The sequence below is a fragment of the Schistocerca piceifrons genome, chromosome 2 (assembly GCF_021461385.2).
Source record: "Schistocerca piceifrons isolate TAMUIC-IGC-003096 chromosome 2, iqSchPice1.1, whole genome shotgun sequence".
Classification (NCBI taxonomy): domain Eukaryota; kingdom Metazoa; phylum Arthropoda; class Insecta; order Orthoptera; family Acrididae; genus Schistocerca; species Schistocerca piceifrons.
Window position 1 is genome coordinate 933,491,739 of NC_060139.1, and position 12,793 is coordinate 933,504,531.

The following is a 12,793-nucleotide window of genomic DNA, read 5'->3' on the forward strand; positions in this document are numbered from 1 at the left end:
CTTGCTTTAAATGTTCAAAAATGTAAATTGTGCACTTCACAAAGCAAAAAGGGTAGTATCCTATGACTATAGTATCAGTGATTCACAATTGCAATCAAGTAACTCCTACAAGTATGTGGGTGTAACACTTTGTAGGGACATGAAATGGAATGGTTACATAGACTCAGCCATGGGCAAAGAAAGTGGCAGACTTTGGTTTATTCGTAGTATGCTTGTGAAATGCAGTCTGTCTACCCTCCCAGAATACTGCTCAAGTGTGTGGGGCCCATACCAGACAAGAGTAAGAGGGGTATTGAGTGTATACAGAGATGGGTAGTGCAAATGGTCGCATGTTTGATTGACCTATGACAGCATGTTGCAGAGATGCTGAAGAAACTGTACTGGCAGACTCTTGAAGAGAGATGTAAACTGTCCCAAGAAAACCTACTTAGAAAGTTTGAAGAACTGGCTTTAAATGATGATTCTAGGAATATACTACAACCCCTTATGTATCACTGCTGTAGAGATAATGAGGGCAAGATTAGATTAATTACAGCATGCATGGGGTCATTTAAATAATCATTCTTCCTGCACATCATACATGAATGGAATTGGGAAAAAACCCTTAAACTGGTACAATGGGATGTACTCTCTGCTAGGCACTTCACAGTTTTTGCAGAGTATAGGTGTAGATGTAGGTGTTTGCCATTAACTTCCCTGTGACCATTAATAGTAAAGAACTGATCAATAAAGCTTGGTAGAAGGCATAAAATATTAATAGAAATTATAGTGCTAGTAATTGATGAAATTACGTCCATAACTCAGCTCGGAAGCAGAGAAAATCATAAGAGAAATGCAAATGAGACACCAGAAGATTCAAAAAATCACTCCAAAATTAATTTCTCAGAGGCTGAGATAAAAATTAAATGACTTATCAGTTCTTTACAGAAAATAAGTAGCCACCAAAGCAAACTTGTTAACTGTAGGTGGCCCCCTCCAAAAAAAACGCACACACACAAAAGAGAAATAATGAAATTTCATATGCATGTGAAATCAGTTTGAGAATGTTTTTCAGAGGACCATTTCATATTCATAAACTTATTCATAAAGATTCCCAGTGACTGGAGACATGAAAATCATTGCATTTACATATTACTACATCAGTTTAATGTTGTTGTTGTTGTAGTCTTCAATCCAGAGACTGGTTTGATGCAGCTCTCCTTGCTACTCTATCCTGTGCAAGCTTCTTCATCTTCCAGTACCTACTGCAACCTACATCCTACTGAATCTGCTTAGTGTATTCATCTCTTGCTCTCCCTCTAAGATTTTTACCCTCCATGCTGCCCTCCAATGCTAAATTGGTGATCCCTTGATGCCTCAGAACATGTCCTACCAACTGATCCCTTCCTCCAGTCAAGTTGTGCCACAAATTTCTCTTCTCCACAATTCTGTTCAATACCTCCTCATTAGTTATGTGATCTACCCATCAAATTTTCAGCATTCTTCTGTAGCACCACATTTCGAAAGCTTCTATTCTCTTCTTGTCTAAACTATTTATCGTCCATGTTTCACTTCCATACATGGCTACACTCCATACAAATACTTTCAGAAACGACTTCCTGACACTTAAATCAATACTCGATGTTAACAAATTTCTCTTCTTCAGAAACACTTTCCTTGCCATTGCCAGTCTACATTTTATATCCTCTCTACTTCGACCATCATCAGTTATTTTGCTCCCCAAATGGAAAAACTCACCTACTACTTTAAGTGTCTCATTTCCTAATCTGATTCCCTCAGCATCACCCGATTTAATTTTACTACATTCCACTATCCTCATTTTGCTTTTGTTGATGTACATCTTATATCCTCCTTTCAAGACACTGTCCATTCTGTTCAACTGCTCTTCCAGATCCTTTGCTGTCTCTGACAGAATTTCAGTGACATCGGTGAACCTCAAAGTTTTTATTTCTTCTCCATGGATTTTAATTCCTACTCCTAATTTTTCTTTTGTTTCCTTTATTGCTTGCTCAGTATACAGATTGAATAACATCGGGGATAGGCTACAACCCTGTCTCACTCCCTTCCCAACCACTGCTTCCCTTTCATGCCCCTTGACTCTTTCAGCTGCCATCTGCCATTTAGTTTCTGTACAAATTGTAAATAGCCTTTCGCTTCCTGTATTTTACCCCTGCCACCTTCAGAATTTGAAAGAGAGTATTCCAGTCAACACTGTCAAAAGCTTTCTCTAAGTCTACAAATGCTAGAAATGTAGGTTTGCCTTTCCTTACTCTATCTTCTAAGATAAGTCATAGGGTCAGTATTGCCTCGCGTGTTTAATAGATACTTTAATTAAGTATTACGTTTTGTATGGGCTCCTGGAATTGATTCTTTATGTAAAGATATTAAATGTAGCCAAAGGATATTTGTCTGACTCAGTTAAATTTTAAATTGGCTTGTATCTGAGGTATCAAGTAAAATTAAATAAATAAAAGTAAAATAGTTTAGTATTTTTTCATGTCTGAAAATCATTCCAAAAGATTTCATGATTCACATTTTAGGATATATTATACTTATATCAACCTGGAGTGAGTTTAGAATACCAGAATTAGAATCAAAAAATCAGAATCATTATTTCATTATCTCATTATATACACACATAAATCAAATCAAAGTGCAAGAGACTCATCACTACAAGTAATTTAACTGAAATACACACTATGTATCAGAAAAAAATCTAAAATTAATCTTAATGTTCAACCATCAGTACAAAGTTGTTACATTACTCTTCAAAGAACTCTTTAACATCATTTAAAAATTCAGTGACTGAATAACAACATTTTTGCACAGGGATGAGATGCGTGTAAAGTGTTCATACTTAATATGCAACTTGGGTTTATATTCAACAGTATTTTGAAGTAAAATAATATACCATACCATATTGCCAATAGTACTTAATTAATATGTATTTCTTTTTTATCCAGGTTCCAGCAGGTCGTACGTGGATAGAGTTTCTTGGTGAAGATGACATGCTCAGGCTTCGCCCTCTCTTGTTGCTGGAAGTAACGGCACTTCTTGATGCTTACAATATTACTTTTACTAAAAGGAAAACTCCAAAAAAGAAGAGAAAAGAAGGTAATATGACGTTTATTTACATAGAATGTAAATAATTTAGAAGTAAATATAACATGATTCATGCTCCAGTTCAAAATGGATTTGCCTGAAAAACAGCAATATTTTCAGTCTTGTTTATGTGGCTGTTGATGACTCAGTACCTGCATTATACTATGAGTTGTTACCTTTACTCCTAATTTATTTACTTTATTTATGCTAGTAGCCTATGAAACGTGCCTTTGTGTAATTCTTAATGAGTATATTTCCTTTTTTCAGAAGGAAATGTATTTGGAGTTTCTTTAGCAGCACTGCTAGAAAAAGATCATCAAATCATTGGAGAGGATTGTAAAGTGCCTCTTATTTTCCAGAAGGTAAAAAGTATAAACATTATTTTCCATTATTAAGATATGTTGGTGAAAGAATCACATTTTGGACAAAAGAACAAATTAAAAGTTGAAAATAAAGTTGGTTTTTTGGAGATCCATAAAAAAGTGCTACAATAAGGAAATCATACATACCAAGGTCTAGGATAGATTTCTCAGAATAAAAGTGTGACAGAAAGCATCATCTTTACTCATTGCATTTTACAGAGTTCTGAGTGGCTGCTCATACCCTTGTCATCAAGCAAATTTGATACATTTTATTTCCCTCCACTTTTTAAATAATATTTCAGAAAGTATCAGGACTGTCGCCAGAAAGTACAATATACACTGAAGTGCCAAAGAAACTGGTACAGGCATGTGTATTCAAATATAGAAATACAGAAACAGGCAGAATATGGCGTTGCAGTTGGTTACACCTATATAAGACAACAAGTGTCTGGTGCAATCGTTAGATCGGTTACTGCTGCTACAATGACAGGTGATCAAGATTTAAGTGAGTTTGAACATGGTGTCATAGTCAGCACACGACCAATGGGACGCAGCATCTCCAAGGTAGTGATGAAGTGGGGATTTTCCCATATGACCATATCATGAGTGTGCCATGAATATCAAGAATCTAGTAAAACATCAAATCTCCAACATCGCTGTGGCCAGAAAAAGATCCTGCAAGAACGAGACCAACAACGACTGAAGAGAATCATTTAGTGTGACAGAAATGCAATCCTTTTACAGATTGCTACAGATTTCAGTGCTGGGCCATCAACAAATGTCACTGTGTGAACCATTCAATCAAACGTCATCGATTTGGGCTTTTGGAGTCAAAGGCTCACTTGTGTATCCATGATGACTGCACGACACAAAGCTTCACATCTTGCCTGGGCCTGTCAACACCAACATTGGACTGTTGATGACTGGAACCATGTTGCCTAGTCGGGCAAGTCTCATCTCAAATTGTATCAAGCGGATGGACATGTATGGGTACAAAGACAACTTCGTGAATCCTTGGAAACTGCTTGTCAACAGGTGACTGTTAAATCTGGTGGAGGCATGTGCTGTTGGAGTGATGGGACTCCTGATAGGTCTAGGTATGACTCTGACAGGTGACACATATGTAAGCATCCTGTCTGATCACCTGCATCTATTCATGCCTGTTGTGCATTCCGACAGACTTGGGCAACTCCAGCAGGACAATGCGATGCTCCACATGTCCAGAAATGCTTCAGAGTGGATCCAGAAACACTCTTGTGAGTTTAAACATTTCTGCTGGCCACCAGATTTCCCAAACATGAACATTATTGTGCATGTCTGAGATGCCTTGGAACGTGCTGGTCAGAAAAGATCTCCACCCCCTCGTGCTCTAATGGATTTGTGGACAGCCCAGCAGGTTTCATCATGTCAGTTACCTCCAGTACTACTTCAGACATTAGTCAAGTCCATGCCATATTGTGTTGCGGCACTTCTGCAAGCTCGCGGTGGCCCTACACAATATTAGGCAGGTGTACCAGTTTCTTTGGCTCTTCAGTGTATGTTTGGTTATGGATGTGTCTATGTACTGGTCCTGAGACTTTGACAGTCCCCCCTTGGCAAACTTGAGAAAAGACAGCCACTCACTGACAGCTGACTGATTAGTGTTGCAGTCTTAGCTTTTGAGCTACTGCTCTTTCTCTATGGCATACATGCACTAGTAACAAGACAACATTGCATTTTCACTTACGGACTTGAAAAAATAACATTTCAAATATTGATAAAAATCAAAAGATCTTTCACACAGCCAGCTAGAGATATCATCTGTGCACACTGCAGAAACCAGAAATTTACCCAGCAAACAAGGAGCTGAATAAGTTGCTGAATGTGAATTCAGTATATACAGTATAATTGGATAGATACAAAAAATCTGCTCACTAAGGAGCAGTAGATGAAAAAAAAAGTAAAAGTTGTGGAAATGTGCAGGCTTTTGAAGCCAGTGACTCCTTCTTCTGGCAGAAGTGTTGAAGGGAAAAGAAGAGCAATGAAGAAAAATGACTGGCAAGGATCAAGAAATGGGGAGAGTTATTGGTACGTCACCCAGAACAGTGGGTAGGGGGAGGATTACCACACAGGATGGGAAGGATTACAGTATATATGAGGGTGTGCTGAAAAGTAATGCATCTTAATTTTCTACATGAAAACTCTTAAAGCTTTTTACACGAAACAAATGTTATTAATGTTCTACATCTTTATTCTTCATGTCTACGTATTTGCAGCCCTCTGCTGCTAGAGTGCTCCAAATTGTAGTGTGTGACATGGCGATGTGTAATGTAGCAATGTTGGTGCGTGGGAAATAGCGAGCTGTAATCAAGTTTCGAATTTGAAGAGTTTGTCCACACATTGAGCATCCTCTCCTTCAGCATGACAATACTAGACTGCACACGAGTGCTGTGACATCTGCAACAATCTGATGCCTTGGGTTCACTGTTGTCAATTACCATCCATACTGTTTTGAATTGCCCACATCTGATTTTCTTCTGTTTCCAAAACTTAAAGAATACCTTCGAGGACATCTCTTCAACAGTGATGAAGCAGTGCAAGATGAGGTGAGGTTGTGGCTGTGTCAGCAAAGTCAAACATTCAACAGTGACAGTATCAGCAAACTGGTCTCTCGTAGAGAGGAGAAATGTGTTGATTGCCGAGGTGACTATGTTGAGAAACAAGTATGTAGACATGAAGAATAAATATGTAGACCGTTAATAGTGTTTATTTTCTTTAAAGAGCATTAAGAGTTTTCACAATAACAAAAGAATCAGAGGCATTACTTTTCAGCATGGAATTGTACAATGACCTCCTGTTGTGGAAATCTGGTGGTATGCTGGTCCTGCTGCTGACACTTGAAACACTTGACTGACTGTGATGTAAATAAACCAACTATTGAAGAGGAAAAGCCCTATTGTAGACCTTGACTAACTCTGCTTCAGTATTTTACTATGTTTGATTCTATTGTATAAAATGTAGCAGAATATCTTTTAAGTTAGAGAACAACTGGGTATGAACATTTTACTGTCACATTATTTCACAATACTAAATGTATTTTACATGACATCTCAATTTGAAGTTTTTATCCCTTTTTTTATTTTTAGATCTGTAAATATTCATTTCAAACTCTTGAAACTGATCATCTGTAAAGATAATTGTGATTGTGTAAGAAAATAAAAACATTTTAATTATACTAGTATCCAGAGCTATATCCAGATGATAAAAATAATGTGGAACTTGCAAAATCCATACACAATGCCACCAGCCCAAAATATGAGAGACCCACCTGCCCTCACATGACAACATTGATGAGCTGTGTACTTGTATCTGGCCACCTCGCTCTACAATGATCATCAGTCAACAGACAAATCCTGCAATTGTCAGTGAAGGGGACATTATATTGATCTATGTTCTGTTCAATATGTTTCCTTACCGACTTTTGTGCCCAGTTAAGGAGGGGGTTTGTACTGTTCTTTACAATGGACATCTAGAGGCCAAATTGATCATGTAGAGATGGTTGAATACAGCCTAGATTGATACATTTCTCAACTGCCAGATCAGTAGTCTTCATCCACAGTAGAATTGTGATTGCAACAAAGTATTAGTTCAGTACTCTTTCAGCAGTTATTTGTACTTCAGATAACAACATGACAGCACTATTGATGAATTTTACATGTATAAGATACATGCTCGTAGTAGGCTTCATGATCTCACTCATTTGCATATTTTTCCTCATTAACAGCAATACAAACATTATTGTGATGCATTCATAACTGTTATTTACATTCAACAGTTAATATAAAATATAATAACCAGTAACAAAAAATCTGTTGAAAGACCGTCTCTTTAGAGTGTCAAGTAAAGAAATTGAGAATGTGTACTGTTCTCTTACAGATGTAATGTTGATTCGATAAAATTTATGTTGTGTGCCAAATTGCATGTTTTAGTTTGGTGATGGTCTGAAGTAAAATCAGTGCTGAATTTTCAATACATACTAGTGTACAGGCATAGTAAAACAAAAAGTGTACTGGCACAGTAAAACAAAAATACTAACCAAACATTCTGTTGCCTGCTGCTGTTAGTGTACACATTAGCCGTGAATTTGTATAAGAAAAGAGTGATGTGAACCTTGAGTTGTGCTTATTACATCCAATATAATGTGGTCATGTGCATGTCCTACCTGTATTTGCAAAGTAAAATAAAACTCATTAGACTCAGCAACATTTGTAGGAGGTAGAAATTATGTTGTTGTTGTTGTTGTTGTTGTTGCTGTGGTCTTCATTTTGAAGACTGGTTTGATGCAGTTCTCCATGCTAGTCTATCATATTTAAGTCTGTTCATCTATACATAACTACTAAGGCCTACATTCCTTTGAAGCTGCTTGCTGTAGGCAAGCCTTGGCGTCTCTCGAAAATTTTTAGTCCCTACACACCCCTTCATTACTAGTCTGACTATATCATATCCATTGATGCCTGAGGATGTGTCCTATCAAGTGATCTCTTCTTTTAGTCAAGTTGTGCCATAAATTTCTTTTCTCCCCTGTTTGACTCAGTACCTCCTCATTAGTTACCTGGTCTATGACTGCAACAAAATTACAAATGACAGTAGGACTGATGTAGATTCTTGTAATGTGTGCAGCTGCTGGCACAACTGGAAAGGAGAGGACTGCGAGAAGAAGGACTACTTCGTGTACCTGGTTTACAGCAGCGAGTGGATGCGCTATTGGCTGGCCTTGAAGCAGAGTTCTACCGACAGCCTGAAGCTGCCGAAGCACGCATTTCTGGTGCTGGTCCACACGAGCTTGCTGCAGTTCTCAAAAAGCTCTTGAGAGAATTACCTCAGCCCTTGCTTACTGCAGAGCTTACAGACATGTTCTACCAAGTGCACGGTTAGTACAGTATTGGGACACCATAATAATGATAATTATGTGCCACTATTCAGTCAATGAACTGACCTGACAAATGGGCATAGCAACAGGCTTTTAATTTTTCCAGCAGTGTTCCATAAAAAAAAAGTGTGTTCCTGTTGTAAAGTGACATTATTTATCTAAAGTGACAAGTCAATTATTGATGCATATAAAATTTCAGTTCTTAAGTAGTGCTAAATCTTGAAAACGAAATACAAAAAACTATTTCACATATCACTTTCCTTTTGTCAGGTACCACAGTTGTACAAAATTTGTGAAATGACAACATTACCCGTCTCCAACAATAAATATCATTTATTTTTTTAATATTGGCCAGTTTTGGCTGCTGTGTCATTTTCAAGCAGTAGATGTAAAGGACAGACTGTAATCACATACAACTTTGTTAAAGGAAAGGGAAAAAAAGATAAGAAAATTACAAGAAGTGACAGGTACGCCCGTAAACAGAATCAATCAAAGTTACTTGATGTGCATGAACACAAGCCACCTAACCATCAAGCCACCAGGATATGGGCAACAAACATAAAACCTTTGACAAGTAGTCTTACATACAGGCAACATAAAAACAAACAGTTTAAAATAGTAGCCAAAACAAAAATACTATCCAGTGCAAATCACCTGTCAGGTTATAAACTGTCATAGCACTGGTAATTGTCTAACATTTTTTCCAGCATGTTAGACATGCTGGGTATCTAAAACTCTAGCAATAAATTGGAAAGAGATTACAGCATCAGTTGCAGTTTAATTTTTTTGACACTGTGACCAATTTCTGCTATTCTTATGACAACTCCTCTTGCTTGGCCAGCGAAGGAGGGTGTTCTTCAGCTACAACAGAATTCCCTTCATGTAACTGCTCCTCTCCTATTTAAACACTGCTGCTTCACTGGTGCTGCAATTTTTTCCTATTGATTGTTTAACAAATAATAACACTGGTAACTGAGTGCACATTAAGGCACTGTTCATGTGCATCTCAACCAAATGACTGCTGCTACAAAGGTAGGAAATGATAGTGCAAAGAGCATCTCATTACTGTTGATGTACACAAAGAAGTTCGTTAAGTGTCTATAGTACAAGCAAGCAGCATGAGCTGTCACAGTTGGTTCTATGACAGCTTATTTAATGACAGTGGACTTGCACTGGGTAGTTTTCTCATTTCAGCTACTATTTTTAAAGTGTTTTTTAATCTACTGTATACAAAACTATTGTCACAAGTTTTATGTCAATCTGCCATATGATGGTGGCAGGACAGCTTGTGCTCATGTACATCAAGCTAGTTTTAGTGATTCAACGGTATAAATCTGTGGTTTGCTCCACAAATTTCTGAGCATTGGCCAAACAGTAGTCCAGGTTGATTTATTGTAAATGTTCCTTGATTTATTCAACCAGGTGTGGCATTACCTGTCGCTTCCTGAAATTTTTTAAAATTATTTACTTGCTTCCTTGTTCCTTTATCAATGCCGTACCTAATTACAGTTAAGAATTATGGGAAATGTTACCACAGTTTTAATCAAATGAAACTTATACTTCTAAAAACAAAGATGATGTGACTTACCAAATGAAAGTGCTGGCAGGTTGACAGACACACAAACGAACACAAACATACACACAAAATTCAAGCTTTCGCAACAAGCTTTCGCCTACAAGTGAGTTGAGCGAAAGCTTGAATTTTGTGTGTATGCTTGAATTTTGTGTGTATGTTTGTGTTCGTTTGTGTGTCTGTCGACCTGCCAGCACTTTCATTTGGTAAGTCACATCATCTTTGTTTTTAGATATAATTTTCCTACGTGGAATGTTTCCCTCTATTATAACCATATCATTAATTTGAACCCAACAGAAACTTATACTTCTTTGCTTTGACTTTCCTGACTCAGTACTCTGATTAGAGAAAATGAAGTTTCCTAATTCTAGTAAATTTTAATTGGAGAAGACTGCAAACCATTTTTATACACTGCTGCTTCTATCTTCTTTTTGCACTTTCAACTCTTGTTTCACCTGTTGCCCCAAGTAAAAGAAAGATCAATGGCAAAACTGTCTTATGTGTGTCTTTTTTGGTCATATTGTAATTTTTGTTGTTTAAGAGAGTATGGCTTCTTTCTCTGTCTTACTGTAAATGACATAATTAATTCCATATTTCTGTCTTACATTTGTGCAGCACTGCCTACAAGTGAGTTGAGACAACGAGCTCTCAATCTGCTGGTGCTTCTGTTACCTTCTGAGTGTCGCTATACTCTACGAGCCCTCTTCAGCTTCTTACTGCAAATTATACACCACCAGTCAGAAAACAAAATGACCTTGCACAATGTTGCTATGATAATTGCCCCTTCATTGTTTCATCCAAGGTAAGATAACAGAACATGTCATATAATTCAATATCTTTAAGTGTCTGCAGTGTTGTTTGGGTGTGTAAAAGGAAAAGCTTAAACCAATGTGGGGCACATGAATTACACAGGCCAACAAAAATTTTTTTTGAAAAACTTTTTTTACTTTGATAGCTGATCTTTATAGATTTTTATGAGCTGAATCCAAACTAGCCTTAGGTTTTTTGTATCACCCATAGTTTTTGAGCAATATGCTTTTTATTACATAGTATAAAAATCTTATGCTATACAGTAAATGGGGAAATTAATGAAATGCATTTTTAGAAAAAAAGTGTGGTTTGTATTTGCAGTAAGCTACTTAAAACAATGATATGTGCTAATAGAGGTTTCACTTGTCAGCTGGAATTCGTTTGTATTTTCTTTCTCTTTTTTCATTAAAGCTTCTTGTGTAGCTTTTTCTATCATGAGTCGCTAGCTGAACTTCTTGGTGAAGTGACCAACAGTAGTCCCCCATCATGTTGGTGTTCCAGCAGACTTGGTAGCGTTTTTCCATCACATTAATGTCCTGGTGAAACCTCTCTCCTTGCTCCTCACTAACATCTCCCATATTGTCCGGGAAGTAATCAAGGTGACTGTTTAAAAAGTGACCTTTCAGGCTCATTAAGCATCCTTAAGTTTTAAACTTCTTTAACATTGTAGCTATAATAGAAACATATTCTGGGTCTTCTTCATGTCCTAAGAGTTTTGTAATGACTAGCTTGAATGATACCCATGCTTCTTTCTCATTTAAGGTCATTGGAGATTCAAAGTTAACATCAGTCATCAATTTTCTAATGCCAGGTCTGACAAAGACGTCTTCTTTTAGTTTAGCTTCTGAAAGGTGTGGAAACTTTTGGCAGAGATACTTAAAACATGGTCCATCTTTAGGCAAAGCCTTTACAAGATTCCAACTTTATATGTAGAGGTGGTAGGAGTATGTTTTACAAATCTACAAGGTTTTCATGTAGAATGTTCTTCTCACCAGGTTTTAAAGACTCTCTCACAGGCCACTTCTTTCTGCACCAGTGTTGATCCCTAGCCCTACTGTCCCATTCACACGAGAAACATGGAAATTTCGTAAAGCCACCTTGCTGACCAAGGAGCATGCATGTTACTTTCAGATCGCCTCATATCATCCAACCATGAGCAGAATAGCCTATTGTATTTAGCACTATTTCTGGGTTTTCATAGCTTTGTTCCATATTTACAGAATGTCCAACAGGTATATATGCATACATGTTACCATTGTGTAATAAAACAGCCTAAAACTAGTTTTGAATGATTCTCCCTTTTTGTATTCAATACCAAACTCATTCACCAGACCGGGAATGTCTGAGCAGTACACTAAATCACGTTCTTGTTGAAAAACCTTGGAAAACTGCTGCTCTCTCTTTCAATACACGTATATGCTGGTTCCAGCTGCCAATAAGTTCTTTTCTTTTAATCTAGAGCCAAGCAATTCAGCTTTTTCTTTCATTATGCCCAGATCCCTAACCAAATCGTTAAGCTCAGTCTGAGTAAACAATTTGGGCTCTAGACTTTCTGTATTACATTGGAATTCATCATCATCTGGTTCATCCAAATCAGATTGTACAACAGAAAACACTTCTGCTGGAATAGAATTTAAATCATCTGGTGGTCCAGGAACCAGCGAATCTACACCATGCTCTACTAGTCAGATGGTGGACAGAAGGTTAGAGTAGCTTATTACCTTCTTGTTTTTCGCATTATGACCAGTAATATCAACACTGCAAAAGTAGCAAACATCAGAATGATTTCTTGGCTCCCTCCATATCATAGGAACAGCAAATCTAAAGGTTTTTTCCTCCTTTTTGGACCATTTTCTCAGATCTTCAACACACACATAACATACCTTATGCTGCGCTCAAGATTTACCTCGATCACCAAGTTTAGATCCAAAGTATAATAGATAACCTTTTTCGTAAAGTCTGTAATGTTTCTTTTGTGTTTTTTAATCACAAATTCACCACAAATATAACAAAACTGTCAGCAGAGTTTTTACAACC

General features: G+C 37.2%; 1 protein-coding gene across 1 annotated transcript in view; it reads left to right on the top strand.

Annotated features, from left to right (window-relative positions):
* LOC124772716 (rho GTPase-activating protein conundrum) overlaps positions 1–12,793 on the top strand; it is a 220,739-nt gene that overhangs the window by 187,437 nt on the left and 20,509 nt on the right. The window contains exons 8-11 of the mRNA XM_047249343.1: positions 2,964–3,114; positions 3,370–3,464; positions 8,124–8,373; positions 10,562–10,748. Of these exons, the coding sequence (XP_047105299.1) occupies positions 2,964–3,114; positions 3,370–3,464; positions 8,124–8,373; positions 10,562–10,748 (683 nt within the window). The remainder of the gene's footprint in view (positions 1–2,963; positions 3,115–3,369; positions 3,465–8,123; positions 8,374–10,561; positions 10,749–12,793) is intronic.